General features: G+C 38.1%; 2 protein-coding genes across 2 annotated transcripts; one reads left to right on the top strand and one right to left on the bottom strand.

Annotated features, from left to right (window-relative positions):
- Positions 1–1448: 1448 nt before the first annotated feature.
- LOC135086045 (serine hydrolase-like protein 2) lies at positions 1449–4740 on the top strand. Its single transcript, XM_063980813.1, has 5 exons — positions 1449–1560; positions 1972–2133; positions 2918–3025; positions 3386–3665; positions 3955–4740. Exons 1-5 carry the CDS (start codon positions 1500–1502, stop codon positions 4259–4261), a joined length of 918 nt encoding a protein of 305 aa, XP_063836883.1. The 5' UTR covers positions 1449–1499; the 3' UTR covers positions 4262–4740.
- A 104-nt stretch (positions 4741–4844) lies between these two features.
- On the bottom strand, positions 4845–9595 carry LOC135086047 (serine hydrolase-like protein). Its single transcript, XM_063980815.1, has 6 exons — positions 9461–9595; positions 8356–8487; positions 7470–7607; positions 6675–6825; positions 6284–6418; positions 4845–5628 (listed from the first exon to the last, which is right to left on the bottom strand). Exons 1-6 carry the CDS (start codon positions 9516–9518, stop codon positions 5328–5330), a joined length of 915 nt encoding a protein of 304 aa, XP_063836885.1. The 5' UTR covers positions 9519–9595; the 3' UTR covers positions 4845–5327.
- Between the last annotated feature and the right edge of the window lie 6872 nt (positions 9596–16467).

Genomic DNA, 16467 nt, shown 5'->3' with positions numbered 1-16467 from the left:
CATAACCTGTTAGAATTAGTTTAAATGAAAGAGTATTTAGTTAACTTATTTTATTACGTCTTGCACAGGTCAGGTTACCATAGAGAAGAAGGAATATTCATACAAATGTCATCGAGTCTTCTAGCTGTCATTTACAATTTACACAGTATAAAAATCAATGATCCCAACATAAAATATTATTATTTCTCAACTTTCTTCACAATTTGTTAGAACATGAAAAAAAGCTTTATGATTTACAAATACATACAATTAAATTAGACATTGAAGATTGATGAAAATAAAACTTTATTAAAAATTTTATGTTTTATTTGCCACTAGCAACTGATACATTATGTAGGTGGCACTGGAAGGCCTCCTCGCAGTTAATTTCCTCAGGTCTTCTTTTATCAGTGGTAAAAGTATGAAAAGTACCCCATCATTGGAAAACCTAAACTAAATTCGTCTGAATTGTAATAATCAAAGGGATTTTGGGAATCCCGTATCACTTTTCTGGTACTTATTCTACTTTGCTCATTGATATAATTATCAAATTCTTCTTCACTACTGTAATCCATTGTAAGATAATATTAATCGAATACAACCATAAATAAAGCAAACAAACCTCAAAAACGAGAATAACCTAAAAATTTTGACGTAAATAGACACTATGCGTTGCGTAATACAGCTCCCTGTCTACCTTAGCTTTGCGTTCATTCTAAGGGACGCATAGTGCTTGTCACCACTGAAGTATTGTCTATGAATAGGTTTTTGGGACCCTGTGCGTCAACGCGCACTATGAGGCCTCAAAGTAATGTTTGTGAATACGGGTGCAAGTCTCGCAACTCAGTTGTTCTACGGTAAAAAGTTGTGAGATCCATGTAATACCAAGTCCAGGCCAGGAAATCTTGATGGCCAAGTCAATATATTTATGTAAAACGTTAAAGATTTCCTGGCCTGGACTTGGTATTACATGGATCTCACAACTTTTTACCGTAGAACAACTGAGTTGCGAGACTTGGTTTTTTTGACAAGTATTGTTTTTGATGGGATCTTTTTAACATTTGGGAGAATAAGTAGTACTTACCAACAACCCGATCGAGGTAACTAGCAAACTCACCCAGCGTTCGCCCTAGTACCAGCGCGATGTAACGTCATGACCGCCAGGTGCGCAGTTAACTCGATCACAGATCACAGAGATAACTAATCCACAGGACAGGCGGTGCAGGTGGAAGTCTGTTTTTATTTTGTACTCTTGATCTGGCAATAAATTATTTTTCATTTTCAAATAACATAAAGCAATTTCGAGTATTGATTCCTTAACGATAATTCAATTGCAATGTGAATTTCCTTACTATATTTTTACGATTCTATACGAGTTTTCGCAAATTGACATCACTAATTACACTTTTTTGACAGTGACAATAATTGTCAATTAATGACATGTATTTGTTTTGATTGCTCAGCTCATGATTAGTCGACGATTTCACAAAATTTATGCAAAAAATTAGTTTTGAATTAAAATGTATAAAATAAAAGCAACAAATGAATGGTTTATTGATGCGCCATGGGGTAAAATAGCTTGTGAGTACTTTACACAAACCTTTAGGCACTTAAAAACTTCATGCAATCTTTGGTATTTTTATTGCTATTCAAACACTGCTATCAATAATAATGAAGAACTTTGGACTTCCAATATTGGTACGGGTATACTAAAAATAGCGCAATAAATTATAGTATAATTGTGTAAACAGGTTTTTGTAGGCTTTAGAAAGAAATTTAAATGCCTACTCGAAAACTTCCTACCTATTTTCAACAAACTTTTTCAGCTATGTTAATTCCGCCTCCTATGCTATATCTTTGGGTCCTATCTCATTATTATACTATGGTGACGCCTCTGGTCGCCCCACCGTGAAGTCTTGAGCTACCAAAGTGCTTGAATGCCCCAAAAAGGCCTACATACTAATAAAGAGTTTTCGCTTTTCACCATTTCAGTGATATCATGGGGCGATCCCTCTGGCACTCCGGTTCTCCTGGTCCACGGACGTCAAGATAGCGCTGCCACCTTCATCCCTCTGTTAGAACATCTACCGGACTCATACTATTACGTTGGCATGGACCTACCAGGGCATGGGCAGTCAGATCCACTTCCTATAGGTTAGTTAGTTAGTTGCAGAGCAATCAAATGCCGCACTTAGCCTCATGTTTGGGTCGTAGTTCTGCTACACTTTTGCACTCCATGACCACATGCTGCGGTGTTTCTTCTACCTCCATACATCCTTAGCACAGAGGGCTGTCTGACTGCTTATAGGTAAAGACAGGCCCCTCTTTCCCACTGGGCACTCAGGGCATGCAAGGAGGCCCCTGTCTGTTCTTATAACAGATCTTTCTCCAGATGAGAAGGGCCTCCCTTGATCCTTATGTGCCCAGGGTAAAGATTAATAGTTCAGGCGCGGATTTACTGTAGCCACAACGGACATGCCCACAATTTTACACTAGTGTTGTTACACTTACAAATAAAAATTTCTACGTTTAATCTAAAATTATTAAAAAGTGTAAGTACATAACAATATTATACTTAGCACAGTATTGTATAAATAAATAAATTATTGGGGAATGGTGTCAAATAAGTAATAGTATTATTGTCGGCCGTTTGGTGTAGTGGTTCAGAACGGACTACTATGCCGAGAGGTCCCGGGTTCGATTCCCGGCCGGGCAGAAATTGAAATGATGAATTTTAATTTCTGTGACGGGTCTGGGTGTAACTATGTATAATATGTATGTATTTAAAAAAAAAGTATATAAGTAGTATATCCGTTAAGCTAGCACCCATAACACAAGCATTAAGTTGCTTACTTTGGGGCTAGCTGGCGCTGTGTGAAATTGTCCAAAGATTTATTTATTTATTTATTTTATTTATTAACAAACAATTTTATTTCAGGTCCAATGTTAACGAGGCTCCACTTTCTTGTTGCGGTTGAGTATGCATTGAGACACCTCAACTGGGACCAGTTTGTGTTTATTGGACACTCCATGGGCTGCGAACAGGGTGAGTTCCGTGTCATCATCATCATCATCTCAGCCACAGGATGTCGACTGCTGAACAATATTGATGCGAGCTAGGCAGTTAAACATTCCAAACATTTTTCTCAATCACTAGCTTTTGCCCGCGGCTTCACCCGCGTGGAATTTTGTCTGAGAAAAACTTTATCGCGCGCGTCCCTATTTCACAAGCCGAGATAAACACTATCCTATGTCCCTCCCGGGACTCGTACACTATATCTATGCCAAACATCAAAATCGGTTTAGTGGTTTAGGCATGAAAGCGACACCGACAGACAGAGTTACTTTCGCATTTATAATATTAGTAAGGATAAAGATGCTTCAATAAATTTCTAATTAATTTCAGGTTTATTCTACAACAGAATATATCCCGGAAAGATCACAAAATTCATTTTTCTTGATCCGTTGCCGTCTCTTCAAAGACTTCAAATTCACAACTATGAGGAGTACTACGGATCTTTTTACAAAGAATACTATAGTAAATACAAAAAATACAACCATGACGACCGAGTGTATACTAAGAAGAAAGTTCTGGAAGCAGTGATGAGGAATAGAGGGTTAAATGAAAATCAAGCGGAATTGGTTCTGTCAAGAAATCTTCATTGTATTGGAGAAGATTTGTATAAGTATGTATTTTATGGTTTTATTAAGTTGGTTTCATTTTATTTAAGAAGTAGCTTTGCCCGCGACTTTGTTCGCGTGGAATAATGACTGGGTCAGGCATTTTTAATAATTTAGTCTAATTTATTTTACAAATAGCTTTTGCCCGCGACTTCGTCCGCGTAGAAGTCGAAAACGTTCTCATAGGATTTTTAAATGATTTTTAACGTTATTATCGAAACGTATGAATATGTAGGTACTTATAAAATATACAAATCTTATTATTTACTTTTTAATGTTATTATTTACTTTCAGATTGGCCTGGGACAAGCGGTTAAAATTTCCAGCACCCCAAAATTACCCTGTTGATTATTATGTAGACCTTTTTTCAAAATTACTACCCCCCACCCTTATAATTTCAGCTTCAAACAGCCTGAACCCAGATTTTAGGGAACGGAATGAGAAAGCATTGCATTTAGTTAGGGAATTACAAAAAAATACGGATTATTTCTTCGTAGAAACAGTGACTGGTGGCCATGACGTTCATTTGACTGATTCTGAGTCGGTGGCCAGATGTGTTTTAGGTTTTTTGAGTAAAACAATGAAGAAGGCTAAACTTTGATTGACTATACATACATATTTGTAAAAAAATATTACTATTTATGTTAGGCCATTATCACACTGCACCGCGCTTCGCCGCGGTCCGCGTGGCGACATATAACTAATCCCGCGCGCAAACGCGTTGTCAGTGTGTTGTGCCTCGCGTGTTTTCTATACAAACTGAGGTACTTGCATATAATGATTAAATCTGTCGTCCCGCGTACCGCGGCGGAGCGCGGTGCAGTGTGATAATCGCCTTGTCTTCTTTCAAAAAAGTAATTATTCAAAAAAATGTTGTGTCCGTTTAAATGAAAATTAAATAATAATTTTCTAGCATCCTAGGAATATGTTTAAATACTCGTAAAAATGTTATTTTATTGACATTTTAAATTGATACTCTCTGAAATTATAATGACAATGTACTTACTTAATGAATTGTTAAGACTGAATTAAAAATAAGTGAATATCATAAAAATAAAAAATATTATTTACTATACTTTTGAGGTGTATAAAGATTTTAAAGGTTTAGGATTTTTATATTATTTAGAATCAAAAATTTGAAAAGAAAGAAAACATATTTATTTTATGGTGATTGTGATATTTTATTTTAATTGTGATTTTGGAAGTTATCAAAATGTTATGTATACTGAAATAAATTCTATTTACAATTCATGTTTCATTTTAAAGAACTATAATGTCTAAATAAATATAAGTCTGGTCTGTGAGCACGTAGAATTTTGTCCAATGACCCCAAGCTACCCATCCTTATCGCTCGCGAGTAATTATGTTGCTGTCGCGACTGTGCGACGGGCGCCCGCAGTGAGTGTGCGAGCGAGTGAGGATGGGTAGCTTGGGGTCATTGGACAAAATTCTACGTGCTCACAGACCGGGCTTTAAACATTATTATGTTTTTAAAATCTTCTTATACCTACTCTACTTAGTGCCCGTTACATTCGCTAGAGTGCGTCATACTTACAATTAGTTATTCATGTAATTTTTTATAAGCAGTCGCTAGCGATGACATATCGATGGCTCCTACGTATACTGGCGTAAGTGAAAAGTTACAAGTAAGGTGTTGCAACTCAGCCTTACAGTTTGGCCTTCTTATTGACCAACGGATCTTTTTTCAAAAAGTCCGCAATAAATGGCGCCAAAAGTTCCGGATTTGTGACATGAACGTCGTGGTGACCTTCTATGGTATGGTAAAAATTACGTTCTCTCTTTAGAACATGGCTTAACTGCTCTATAAATTCCTTCTCATGGGTTTGAAACCTTTGTTTGGAGGCCACAAGGCTCAGTATGGGCGGTTGCTTTGATAATACGTCGATTAGCATGTTCAACCGTAACGGCAGACAGCCTAGTTTCTTCATTATAGGCTGCGTTGTGAACCTGGAAGTTTAATTTTTACTTCGTTAAGTAAAGGCAGGCTTTCCCCCTCGGTGAATCGACGACCTAGTGAAGGTCGCCCAGGACTGATCGTTGTGGAAATTGGGGGAAAAAATTTCTAGCAGTGAAACAAAAATGCTATCGTTTGCATTGATATAGCCTAGTATTTGCGAGTTTCATCATAATGGGTCACAAAAATGCGTTAGGCCGAGTTAGTAGTAATCAAATCTCATTTATCAAATGAAATGGTGGCTTCACATATTATTGGCCCCAATTCCCAACGCCATCTACCAATGTGAAAATAGTATTGGCACCAAAGTTGGACCAACATTGAACCGTCCCAGCTATGACATTGTAAGGAGGGCGCTACTATCAATACTGAGTTATTAGATCCGATGTTTGCCACTTCTTTCAGAATCGTTTTCACAATAATGTTTTTACCTAAAGGCACTATTCCCACCTCTCGTTCCCACCGCTGCAACTCCTGTGTAGCCAGAATCTACAGCTTGCCGTCATAAACCAGTGAAAGCCAAGTTTGTCCCGGGGAAAGTTAAACTGTCATTGGACCCGCAACGAAATTAAATCAGTAGAACATAGGAGGAGTTCGAAGTTAAGGTTCGAATTCCGTTCAGTGCAAAGCGGATAATGTTTTTTTTACCTGTAAAGACCTCCTGTAAGTGGCTCTAAAGACCTGGAGAGAACGATTTCAGCCTGCTTTCTGGTCAACTGTCGGTTCTTCATTATGACTGAAACAGCTTTGTCATATGGATACAAACTGCGTGGATTTTTATTGCTGAAAGAAAGATTTATGGTCATTTACCTACAAAAACTCTGCAGTCTTTTGCCGGCTTTCCCCGTATTTTTATAAATTATTTTTTCTAAATTATTAGTTACTTTCTTTTACTAATTTTTAAAGTTAGGTAGTTTTACTTTAAATGTACATATAGGTACCTACAGTAGTAGTTAAAAGCGAAAACAGGTCTTTTGAAATACAACTGTCACGTTGTGCTACGTCCTTAATTATCTAGGGGGACAGAAAGTTTACTTACGTAATAACCTGGTCGTAATAATTATAGTAAGAACGCCGATAATGCTCTTGTATGTCGTGCGTTACATTGTAATAGACGGCCAGAGCCAGCAGAGGATCCAAAAGCACTATTCTAGTTATTTTCCCAGGGTAAAGGCGATTGTAGAGGACACCTGAAAAGAAAACGGACTTTTTTACATCCATGCTCCTATGTTCTTCTGATTAATGAGGGCTATCGTTTTTAAATACTTAACAGTTGGCACCCCTGGCGATTGACAGGACCTTACTCTACAGTGGCGCCAACTGGTGAGCGCTAAAACGATAGCCCTCATTTCGTTGCGGGTCCAAAGACAGTTTAACTTTCCCCCGGGACAGACTTAAGCTCGACCTTCACTGGTTGGGTTTTTAATGGCGGTTAAGCTGTAGATCCTGGCTATACAAGAGTTGCGGCAGCGGTGGGAATAGTTGGAGCGAATTGAATTACATGCAAAAATTCCAGAACGAACATAATGTTTGTTTTGTCAATAGTTAATTACTATCCGTTCGCGCTAAGTAGACACTAAGTTTGCCGCTGGCGTTAAGACATCATTCGAGGGGGAGCGTAACTATAACAAACTACCATTTAAAATATTTTTTATTTATTATTATTGATACAAATTGTGTATTTGGGTAAAATAAGTCACATTAATTGCGTTTAATCACTAACTAATTGCGTTTAATCGCGGTTGGATGACGGGACGCGCATTCCACGGACTGGCAAACTTAGCGCGAACGAGTTGTCTAATACTTTACTGGTTATGCCAATGACAGTACGTACCAGCCATGCCTCCTATGGAATGCCCCATAAACAGGAAGGAGTCCCATGCCATATAATTGACCACGGCTCTCACAGATTCTATGGTAATAGTCTGGGTCGGCGAAGGGCCCATGGGAAGGTGACACGACTTGCCATGGCCTGGAAACAACAAACAACAACAACAAATTGTTGTTATAGCAACAGACTTAAGGGCGTAGCACACTTATCCACCCGGAAAGGGATCGTAACCATATCAACTCGAGGCGTTCAGTATTCTTCGTATGAAACTCCATACTGCAACGCTTGACAGCGCGCGAAAGACGATACGGTGTTGATCCCTTTCCGAGTTTTTTTTTTTATTTATTTTTATTTTTTTTTATTCATTATTGAGCAATTACATATTTGATCCAAATAGTTGATATGACGTCTGCTATTGCACCATTTACTTTAACTTTAGCAAACGTCAAAAGTCTGTCAAACTCAATACAAAAAACACCGGTGCAGATGGTTATAGTCACGGTTAAAGTAAAGCGGCGCAACTCATCCTTAGGTAAGATGGTGGTAGCTTGCAAATCCTACCCCACCAACCAAAAGAGGAGAAAATATTACTACACTGGGAATCGAACCCGGGACTTCTGGGTCTATCAGGTGGTCTCACCACTCCCCACAGCTCGCACTAAGCGTTGCGATAACTCTTTTATAATGCGAACAGCTAGGGACTGGAATTCGCTGCCTGCTGCTGTCTTTCTCGAACACTTTATAACGGGCCTTTTCAAGGCGAGAGTGAATAGGCACTTACAGGGCAGATGTGTACCATCCTAGACTGCATTTCACTTCTACGTGCGATTGCGGTCAAATACCTGCCTTGTTATGCATAAAAAATATCAAAAAGTAAATAGATTCTGACCTGGAACATCAAAGGCGACGTAGTAATAACTATCAGGCAGTTCTTCCATCAGAGGAATGAATGTGGCTGCGGTGTCCATGTACCCGTGGACCATCAGCACTGGAGGACGGCTGGGGTCTCCCCAGGATACAACTGGAACCAAACAGGGACGTAGTCAGGTACATTTATCTATCTATCTATAATCTATCTATAGCAGCCTTTAGGGCAGTGGTTCTTAACCGGTGGTCCGCGGACCACTGGTGGTCCCTGGAGGCATTCCAAGTGGTCCACGAAGACATCGCAATAAACTAGTGACGTGACGTGATGAGTCGAGTCAACACAACGCAAACGGCGCACAATGGGCGAGAAATCGACCTCCCCTTTCATAGGATTTTGAATAAAAATAAGTAGTCCCTGACAAGACAGAAATTTGGTAAAATGTGGTCCATCGTGACTTAAAGGTTAAGAACCACTGCTTTAGGGGATTCGCCTTCGAACATAGGCCTCCTCTTCAAGCCTCCACCGACTTCCGTCCCTGGCCACACGCATCCAGTTCACTCCAGAAAAATCCTGGAGTGGAGACCCCGCAACAACACCCGCGGCATGGGAAAACCGCCTAAACGGTGGTCAGACGACATCCGGCAGCTGGCTGGAGGTACATTTATAGCCAGCTCTATTATAAGAAGGGCAAGTAGCAAAAAAACAGGTGAAAGCTCGCCGAGGCGAGGGTTTTTTACAAACTTGTAGAGAAAAAGGGTTTTGATAGACGGGCTACACATTGATCATAGGTTGTCTGGTAGAGATCGTGTTATAGCGATATCTAAATTGTACTATCTCTATGTATTTCTTTTATTATTCTTGTTCTGTGTGTGTGTGCTTACTATTTATAATTATCCTATTGAATAGTTTTTAGGTACCTAAGTAGTCTGGAAAAGTCGTACATAGTTTTTCCATTGTTTTTGAAGTTGTTTCGTTACGTTCCATTGTCATCGCTATCGCACACGCAGGTTGACCGCGTTGGCACGGTAATACTCAAAGAATAGATACTCATGTAATACTACGTTGGTTTGGAACGTGTACCTACTTAGAAAATAATAATGATACTTACTTAGATTATGGAACTCACCTGCCAATTTTCCAAAAACTGTATCCACGAACCACTCTTTCACTTCTTTTCCGGACATTTTGGAATTGATTTCCTTTTAGAATCACTTGTAAAATTAAATACTGTTTTAAAATTATTATACAAAAACATTGGCAATACTTGGTTGACTGTCACAAAAGAACACCCACAATGAACAGCATTCGCTAGAATCGTGATGACAAAGACTACGGTTTACGATAATTACATATTTAATTATGTACTCAAGTAGGTAGGTATTTTTAGGTATGAAGTATCACATAGAACTAGAAAATAATCAGCTAATGAAGAAAAAACAAATCATTTAGTTAAAAACGTTAATTAAATAATAATATCTAAGTAGTTATGTTTCGAATCAACAAAACTTACTACAAGATGGTTGCATTTATGGAACTTAAAACATTCTTCGTAATAACATTGTTATGATAATTTTTATACTGGACCAACAGTTAAATATTTCACGGTCACAGAAGATATTATAACTAAACATGTAAATTGTTAAGAGAGTAGAATAGTGACAGACTTGCGTCTACCTCAGATGATATCGCCAGACATCAGCAAATCAAGTTGGTATCAAGAAATAAGAAATTTAAAGACAATTTTATGCAGCTGAGTTAGACAGCTCATCTGTATAAAATTGTCAGTTAGATAAACTTAAATAAATCTCAATAAAGACTGACAAAATTACTAATGCATTCAATTTAAATCTATCTATCTATGTCAGCCTTTGGGTTCGCCTTCGAACATAGGCCTCCTCTTCAACCCTCCACCGTTTTCTGTCCCTGGCCACACGCATCCAGTTCACTCCAGCCTGCTGCCGGATATCGTCTGTCCATCGTTTAGGCGGTCTTCCCCTGCCGCGGGTGTTGTTGCGGGGTCTCCACTCCAGGGTCTTTCTGGCCCAGCGATCCTGGTTCATCCGTGCAATGTGTCCTGCCCATCTCCATTTACGGCTCTCTATCTCTTCCACCACGTCGCTGATCCTCGTCTTTTCTCTGATCCACTCGTTCGTTTTGTGATCTTGTAGGGAGACGACTTGATCAAGGGCGGGCCTCAGCTACTTGACGGGTCACAGGTGGCGGATAGTGATACATCCTATAGTATGTAGGATAGCTGCGAATAAGGGGAAACCTCCCCAAATAAGCAGTCCCGGACCGAGGCGGCAGGGTACGGAAGGTGTGGCGGGATGTTCTGTGGCATGAGCATCTCCATGGAAATACCACAATACCTAATGATGGCTCTGTGACACGGCGAGTTTGCACCGCCATAAAATAAGTGCATGGCCCTAGCAGAGGAAGCAGTCTGCTTGCGTTCTACCAGGCGGACCTCAGAAGGAGGCACTCGGCTGTAGAAGCGAATATCTTTGAGCGGTGATGGAATCCGTCAGACCCGGTCATTGAACTGCGATCACCAACCCGTCGTTGCTGGCGTGGTGATTAATGGCTAAATACCCCTCCTCAACCATGACAAACAAATACAAGAATCGACCCCGAGTTCCCAGCGCTCTGTCACTCCCTGGCTCTAGCAGCAGCCGGGTGACACGGAGCAGGGGTGCGACAAGGAATCCCTGGGAGTTGACTGGCTGCAACAAACAACTTTACGTGGCCACATATAACACGCAAACGCTGTCCACAGAAGATAGGCTTATAGAACTTGAAACTGAGCTACAGCGAATTAAGTGGGACATTCTGGGACTGTGTGAGATTCGAAGAAGCGGCGAAGAACTTGTTACATTACCATCAGGTAACATGCTCTACTATAAGGAAGGTGGAAGCAAGGGCGTGGGAGGAATCGGTTTTCTGATTAACAGGGAAATAAAAGACCGCGTACTAGAAATTGGCTGTGTATCCAACAGAGTGTCATATGTAAAAGTGAAACTCCCAAGTAGCAATTGGTATTAATGGCAAAATCTTACTTGTCTTAACTCTATCTAAATTTACACTTAAGCTAAAACCAAATTAACTTAGAATAGAGATTTTTTTCTTTAAGACTTTATATTCTTCATCGAGTGCTACTTAAGCAAATTAAGAATACCCAAAACCAAGTTAAGTATTCTTTAGATAATTTGGTCTTAAGTTATTCTAAGCTTAAGTTAAAAAAATCTTATTTTACTAAATTAAGTTTTTTTGTATGCTCACTTAATACTAAATAGTATAGATAAAGTACTATTTAAGTGTTGCATAGTAAATAAAGTATTCGTAGATTTACTTAGGACTTTTTAAAGACCATTGTCTTAGAAATAGTTTTCTGAAGATTAAGTTAATTACTTTTTTACTAGAATTAGTACATTTTGAGAAAAAATACACTTAACGGGACGATTTCGATAAAACAGGATCACGCCTATTAATTCAAGGTAATGCAGGAGCACCTGCGTGCGTATTAATTACAACTGTCTACAGTATTTATGCGCACGGGTTATGCATAGCTTATTTTTATTGCTTTATAACCTAGAAACAAGAATAACAACAAAAAATTGTTCTGAATTTGCTTTTATGTGTAAAAAAATAGAAAAATTCATATCAATGAATGTATGAAGCATGAACATAGAGATGATTTAATTTGTTGCCAAATATATTTTTTTCTTTCTTTCATTCATTCTTTCTAACTATTAAAACATAACAAACATCCATTTAAGATTCATTCTCACAAGAGAAAAATTAAAATAGGGTCCAAATATTTATTAAAAATGAAAAGTTCTAATTTCCTGTCATGTTCCATAGAAGATTTTTTTCATAAAAATCTAACCCTATCATGCTTTCAGTATACTGGCCTTGGTAACGTCGTTTCTCAAATCCCACTATATTTTGATGAAAGCGTGCCCCTTGTTCTTGCGAATAAGCCCTCATAATTATTTATAAATATATCCCAATGAGAATGTGACGTGCATCTTAAGAGACATTCTACTATGAAGATGGAAAATTCAAATCGCTATAACTTCTTAAAAAGCAAATATTTTCGATTTGTAATCTCACTTTTTGATATACGTTTGCTTATAATTATAATCAGAATATAATGAGTAAAATCCATGCGCAAAAAAAATTTTTTTTGTTGACCGGTGTTATTGATACAAAATGCGTGCGGTCGCTCGCAAACTAAATTATGCTATTATAAGTAAACTCAAAATATGATTTACTAATTAAGTATTGTCTAAAATATTTTCGAAATTGTATGGTAAAGTTGGGTACAACATGAATTATACAATTTAACTAACCAGGTGACAGTAGGCCTACCTTTAAAAAATCTTAACATAATAACTACCGAAAAATGTTTCTAATAGTTGTAATCCACACTTATTTACGCTTCTCTATCTTCTCATATAATAAATTAGAAACACTGTGTGATTAAATTTAACAAAATCACAAATTGTTAAAAGTTCCATAAAAACAATTAAATAAAAACTTTTCATAATAAATACGGCAAAAATCATATATCCGATATTCAATAAATTTAATTGCTTATCGCTGAGTGTTACAAATAATACTTTACGAAATATGCGGGTGGTGCAATTTACCCGCCCAATATGTTATAACAAAACTAAAAACGTAAAAACCAATTTAAATCCTATTAGAACCATTTTCGACTTCCACACGGACAATCCGAGGGAGAAATTATGTAATTAATAAATTAGTTAGTAAATGAATTGTTCTTTAATGTATAGTAGCAACAATAATTTAGCAAGACTAAGACAGAATGAAAACTATCTAGTTTTAACTAAATAAAACTAAAGATCTACTTGATACCATATGCACTTAAGTAATACTTCATCAAGTGAATTTTAAGTGTAAGTTAAATCTAATGTTTCTAAACTAATACTATGTAAAGTATAACTTGACTCAACTCTTTCTTAACTAAACTTACAAATTCAAAATCTTCTATACTCTTGCTACATTAAGACGAATTAGAATTACCGCCATTATGAGCTATGTGTAACAAAAAATAAATCAGAATTTAACCTATAATATTATATCAAGAGGACATTTAAATTGAAGTACGTCTTTGTTACACTTTTTCTAGTTGCATAAATGTCTAAGAACGTTTGCATAAAATAAAATATTATTTTATAACCTCAAAGTTTTCTTTATACAATACAATTTCGTAATATTTTATTTATCTTATTAGGTCTTTTTCAAGGCCCTCCTGTTTTATAACATTATCCATTGATTTTACACGAGAAACCACAATGCGTTTTATATTTCCTATGCAAAAATGACATTCATGGTCTATTCTAGACATATAAATTAGTTATTAAAATAATTTAATCGCCATTTTCATTAACCTTTATCTAAAGTTGATTTAGTGTTAAAGATCACAATGTTTACTAAATTAAAGTTCCTCTTTAATAAAAAGTGTCTTACTTAATTCTTCATGAAGTTAAATAAACCTTAGCTGTAAAAATAATTATTACTCTTAAATAAGTATTCAAGATGTCTTCAACTCTATTTCCTTGTCTACAGTCATACTACAAGTTATATTATAGTACTTGTTTAGAAATTCTTAAAACTACACTCTTAATTAGGGTTTAAGTCTGCCTTAAGCGTTGTCTTAACTCTGTCTCAGTGATTTCCAAAGGATTGTGCCCTTTTTTGCCTACCATTGTCTTGGGGCATAACTTCAAGATTTCTTGAGTGCGACTATTGTCTTGGCCAAGACAACGGCTAGAATTAGGCTACTAGCCTTCAAGATATCTTCAATGCCTTATGAAGATAATCTGTTGCTACTTGGGCTGTCAGCTAAATATACACTCGCTATCATACAGGTATATGCCCCCACCGCAAGTCACCCGGATAGCGAAATCGAAGATTTCTACGAAAAGGTGATCACGGCCACGCAAAAATGTAAATCCCATTTTACCATCATTATGGGGGATTTTAACGCTAGAATCGGTAAAAAGGAGATGGATATTGAGTACTGCATCGGTGATTTTGGTCATGGTGTTAGGAATGAAAGAGGGAAAGAACTGGTGAACTTTGCAATGCGAAGTAACATGTACGTCATGAATACGTTCTTCTATAAAAAGCCACAACACAAATGGACATGGCAACACCCTAATGGTGTTCACAAGAATGAATATGACTACATAATCAGTAATCGCAAAAACATTGTGCAAGATGTGTCAGTGCTCAACAACTTCTATACTGGCAGCGATCACCGCTTAGTTCGTGCAACTCTTAACATTAACACCAGGACAGAGAGACGGAAACTCACCCGGCGTCATATCCCACAACACATTATTCCTGATCTATTTAGAGCTAGGGCAGAAGAGTACCAACAATATAACAGTAAACACCTACATAACCTGGACACACAGAAAACAATGCCAATAGAAGCTCTCAATGAACACATAACATCGATAATGAAGGAAGCACAGAAAGAGGTCATGCCTGACAAAATCGATTTCAGACCTAAAAAGCTAACAGCGGAAACACTTAAGCTCATGGAAAGACGTCATCAAATGAGAATCGAAAATAACTCCGACACTACAGATTATCGTAGTCTCCACGAAGAGGTTCGCCAAAGGATAAGACTAGATTTGCGAGAATACCAAGAGGACAAAATTACCACTGCCATAGAATCAAATACTAGCAGACGTATCTTGCGATCTCAGTTATCCAATGGACGAAAGGAGATTTTCCAACTAACTGACGAGAAAGGAGACTTGGTCACTAATAGAGAACAGCTGTTAGAAGTAGCGAGGAAGTACTATGAGAGTCTGTACAAAAGTAAGACATCAAACATCGCCTCACCATTAGATGGACAGTCATATAGAGCGCCTATATCCAATGTTGGCTCCGAAGAAATCCCAGACGTTACAGTGGAGGAAATACGTTTTGCTCTTGGCCAGATCAAGAACAGAAGGTCACCGGGACATGACAATGTTATTCCTGAAATGCTGAAGCTGGCACCTGAAACAGCCTGGAAAGCATTGGCACTGCTTTTCACAAATTGTATACTAGGCAGCAAGGTCCCGAACGACTGGCATAAAGCAATTATTGTCCTTCTTCACAAAAAGGGAGATATCCGGAAACTAGACAACTACCGTCCCATTAGTCTTTTGTCTCACATGTATAAGCTGTTCACTAGAATTATCCTAAACAGACTGAGAGAAAAGCTGGATGCATACCAACCTAGAGAACAGGCTGGATTTCGTGCCGGATATGGAACCAACGACCACCTACATACCCTGAAGACAGTGATTGAAAAATGTCATGAATACCGGAAGCCAATTATTATCACCTTCGTCGATTATGAGAAAGCATTCGACTCAGTGGAAGCATGGGCAGTGGAGAAAGCTCTGGCGGACAGTAGAGTTGATGAAACGTACATCCAGCTCATTAAACACCTTCAGCTATCTGGAACATCCTCGATACGCCTCCATAAGTTAACCAATGCGTTTAGACTGGAGAGAGGAGTCCGTCAGGGTGACACCATATCGCCCAAGTTGTTCAACGCTGCCCTTGAAAATATCTTTAAAGAGCTAGATTGGACAAGCAAGGGAATAATAATCGATGGAGAAAGGCTAAACAACCTGCGATTTGCCGACGATATCGCACTGATCAGTGATAGCATTGAAGATATGATTGATATGGTAGACCAACTACAACGTGAATCAGCAAAAGTAGGGTTAAAAATGAATTTGTCAAAAACGAAAATCATGACGAACATTGAAAATGCGAAAAATCACGTCCTACCTGTAGAATTGGTCGACCACTACATCTATCTAGGCCACAAAATCACTCTGAATTCTGAGAATCAGGTTGCGGAAGTAGGAAGGCGCATCGGACAAGCTTGGGCGGCATTCGGGGCAAACAGCCATGTTCTACGCTCCAAGAAAATTGCTCAACACCTAAAGACCAAGGTGTTCAACCAGTGTGTACTGCCGGTCTTCGTGTATGGGATGGAGACCACGACGCTGACAGAAAAGTCTGCTGAGAGACTCCGAGTCGCACAACGAGCAATTCAATTTAAATAGATGGGAAAAATAAAGATTAAAA

This window comes from Ostrinia nubilalis, chromosome 30 (assembly GCF_963855985.1).
Source record: "Ostrinia nubilalis chromosome 30, ilOstNubi1.1, whole genome shotgun sequence".
Taxonomy (NCBI): Eukaryota; Metazoa; Arthropoda; class Insecta; order Lepidoptera; family Crambidae; genus Ostrinia; species Ostrinia nubilalis.
This window is presented reverse-complemented; position numbering and strand designations above follow the sequence as displayed.

Bases quoted from the DNA above. Each gene is read 5' to 3' on its own strand.
- LOC135086045 (XM_063980813.1), top strand. From the start codon at position 1,500: ATGTATAAAATAAAAGCAACAAATGAATGGTTTATTGATGCGCCATGG. The intron at 2,134-2,917 runs GTTAGTTAGTTA...ATTTTATTTCAG, and splicing joins GTCAGATCCACTTCCTATAG to GTCCAATGTTAACGAGGCTC. The intron at 3,026-3,385 runs GTGAGTTCCGTG...AATTAATTTCAG, and splicing joins CTCCATGGGCTGCGAACAGG to GTTTATTCTACAACAGAATA.
- LOC135086047 (XM_063980815.1), bottom strand. From the start codon at position 9,518: ATGTCCGGAAAAGAAGTGAAAGAGTGGTTCGTGGATACAGTTTTTGGA. The intron at 8,488-9,460 runs GTGAGTTCCATA...GTTTGGTTCCAG, and splicing joins AGTTTTTGGAAAATTGGCAG to TTGTATCCTGGGGAGACCCC. The intron at 5,629-6,283 runs GTAAAAAAAACA...TTAAACTTCCAG, and splicing joins CTTACAGGAGGTCTTTACAG to GTTCACAACGCAGCCTATAA.